Source organism: Pteropus vampyrus, unplaced genomic scaffold, assembly GCF_000151845.1.
Source record: "Pteropus vampyrus isolate Shadow unplaced genomic scaffold, Pvam_2.0 Scaffold472, whole genome shotgun sequence".
Classification (NCBI taxonomy): domain Eukaryota; kingdom Metazoa; phylum Chordata; class Mammalia; order Chiroptera; family Pteropodidae; genus Pteropus; species Pteropus vampyrus.
Genome location: NW_011889253.1, coordinates 239,912 through 242,072, shown reverse-complemented (window position 1 = coordinate 242,072; position 2,161 = coordinate 239,912). Strand labels below are relative to the sequence as shown.

Below are 2,161 nucleotides of genomic sequence, written 5' to 3'. Positions count from 1 at the left end.
AATCCTACCATTTGCAACATGGATGGATCTAGAGGTTATTATGCTAAGTGAAATAAGTCAGACAGAGAAAGATAAATACCAAATGATTTCACTTGTATGTGAAACAAAAAGAACAAACTAATCAAAAACATATCCCCAAATATAGAGGACAATCTGGTGACGGCCAGAGGGGAGCGGGGTTGGGGGACTGGGAGAAGGAGGTGAAGGGTTAAAGAAGAAAAAATTAGTAGTTGATAGATGGTCATGGAGATGGGCAGCATGGCATAGAGAATGAAGTTAGCATTAATGTAATGGCTAGATGGAGAGCCAGAGGAGAGAAAGAGCAATTAGGGGGATTATTTTATAAACTATACAATTGTCTAACCAATATAGTATATATTTAAAACTAATAATAAAATGAAATTTTTAAAAAATAAAAAATAGAGAACTACTTACTTTATGACCCAGCAATTTCACTTCTGGGTGTTCAAAGAAACCCAAAACACTAATTCAAAAAGATATATACATCTCTATGTTTGTTGCAGCATTATTGACAATAGCCGAGATAAAGAATCAAAAGTGTCCATAGATAGATGATTGGACAAAGAAAGAGTGGTACATATACACAATGGAATATTACTTGACCATAAAAAGAATGAAATCTTAACATTTGTGACAATATAGATGGACCTAAAGGGTATTATGCTAAGTGAAATAAGTCAGACAGAGAAAGACAAATACCATATGATTTCACTTATATGTGGAATCTAAAAATCAAAATAAATGAACAAATAAAACAGAAACAGATTCACAGATATAAAAAACAAACTGATGGTTGCCAGACGGGAGAGGGGTTAGGGGGTTGGATGAAAAAGTTGAAGGGATCAAGAAGTGCAAATTGGCAGTTATGAAATACTTATGGGGACATAAAGTATAGCATAGAGAATATAGTCAATATTATTGTAATAACTATGTGTGGTGCCAGGTACTAGACTTACCTGGTGGATCACTTTATAAGTTAAATAAATGTCTGCCCACTATGCTGTACACCTGAAACTAATATAATATTGAATGTCAACTATAATTTAAAAAGTAAATACTAAAATTAAAAAAAAAAACAAAACTCTGCAAAGGTTTCTTTTTTCTTTTTTCTTTTTTCGGCAAAAATTAAGCTACCATATAAAAATGTTCACAACTTTACAATTCGAAGGATGCCTCATGGTATTCTATTACTCTAAATAGATGTGGCTCTTTAAATGAGAAAAAAATCTTTACACACATTTTTGGTACTATCTGAGCAATGGCTTCTGGAGTTGTTCCTTTTAGAATTTTGCCATGGAAACCACAGTTTCTACAACTACAGCTATTGCAGAATTTACTCTTGCATCTATTACCTTTACTTGCTACTCTGCCTAAAACAGATGTCTCAAGATCATTGAATATCCTCTTGTGGAAGAATAAGTGTGAGCCAATACTCCCACAGAAGCCCTACTTTCTGGAGAAAATCATCAGAATTTTGGAGCATTAATCCCAATCAATGGTACTTTTGATCCAAACAAGTCTACAAAAAAGCCAAGTGCATTCAAAACTGGGGGGTTGGGTAAGAAGGGTGGCAGCATTGGAGCTTGAAACCTAAAGAACAGCATAGGAATCTCATATCAGAGGTTAAGTGTCTCTTCTATTTAATGTAAAAACAACAAAAAGAAGACAAAACAGAAAACATAAGTAAATTCTATCTTTCCAAATCAGTGTTTAGACTTTTATATATTCTGATATCGATTACTCTTTGGCTACATTTAAAGTGCCTAGTGCATCATGTTTTTGTTGCTGTTATTGTATCTTAAAGATGATTAAATAGCACATACTTTACTTACCTAAAAGAGGGAGTAAAACTGGGTAGTTATATGGCATCACAAAGAGGTTTACACAAGTTAAAGTCGTACTGGCTTTTAAATAACCAAATGGATATCCAAGTTCATTGTATTTTCCACTACTAGTAACAAACACCTGGGAAGAATATGAAGTAATATACAGTTATGACAATAAGTATTTTATGTAAAACCAAATTCACAGCAATATTCCATAGGCACATCTGTGGCATAATTTAATTGTAATTTAAGATGGGAATAATGCTTTTAGCCTATTGTTATGTCAAATATATTATACTAAATAAGAATATTCA

The 2,161-nt window shown here is 32.8% G+C and overlaps 1 protein-coding gene across 4 annotated transcripts in view; it reads right to left on the bottom strand.

The window, feature by feature from the left end:
* LOC105307037 (integrator complex subunit 6-like) overlaps positions 1-2,161 on the bottom strand; it is a 65,576-nt gene that overhangs the window by 29,419 nt on the left and 33,996 nt on the right. For all 4 annotated transcript variants that reach the window (XM_023524564.1, XM_011382401.2, XM_023524566.1 and 1 more), the window contains exon 9: positions 1,854-1,986. In XM_023524564.1, the coding sequence (XP_023380332.1) occupies positions 1,854-1,986 (133 nt within the window). The remainder of the gene's footprint in view (positions 1-1,853; positions 1,987-2,161) is intronic.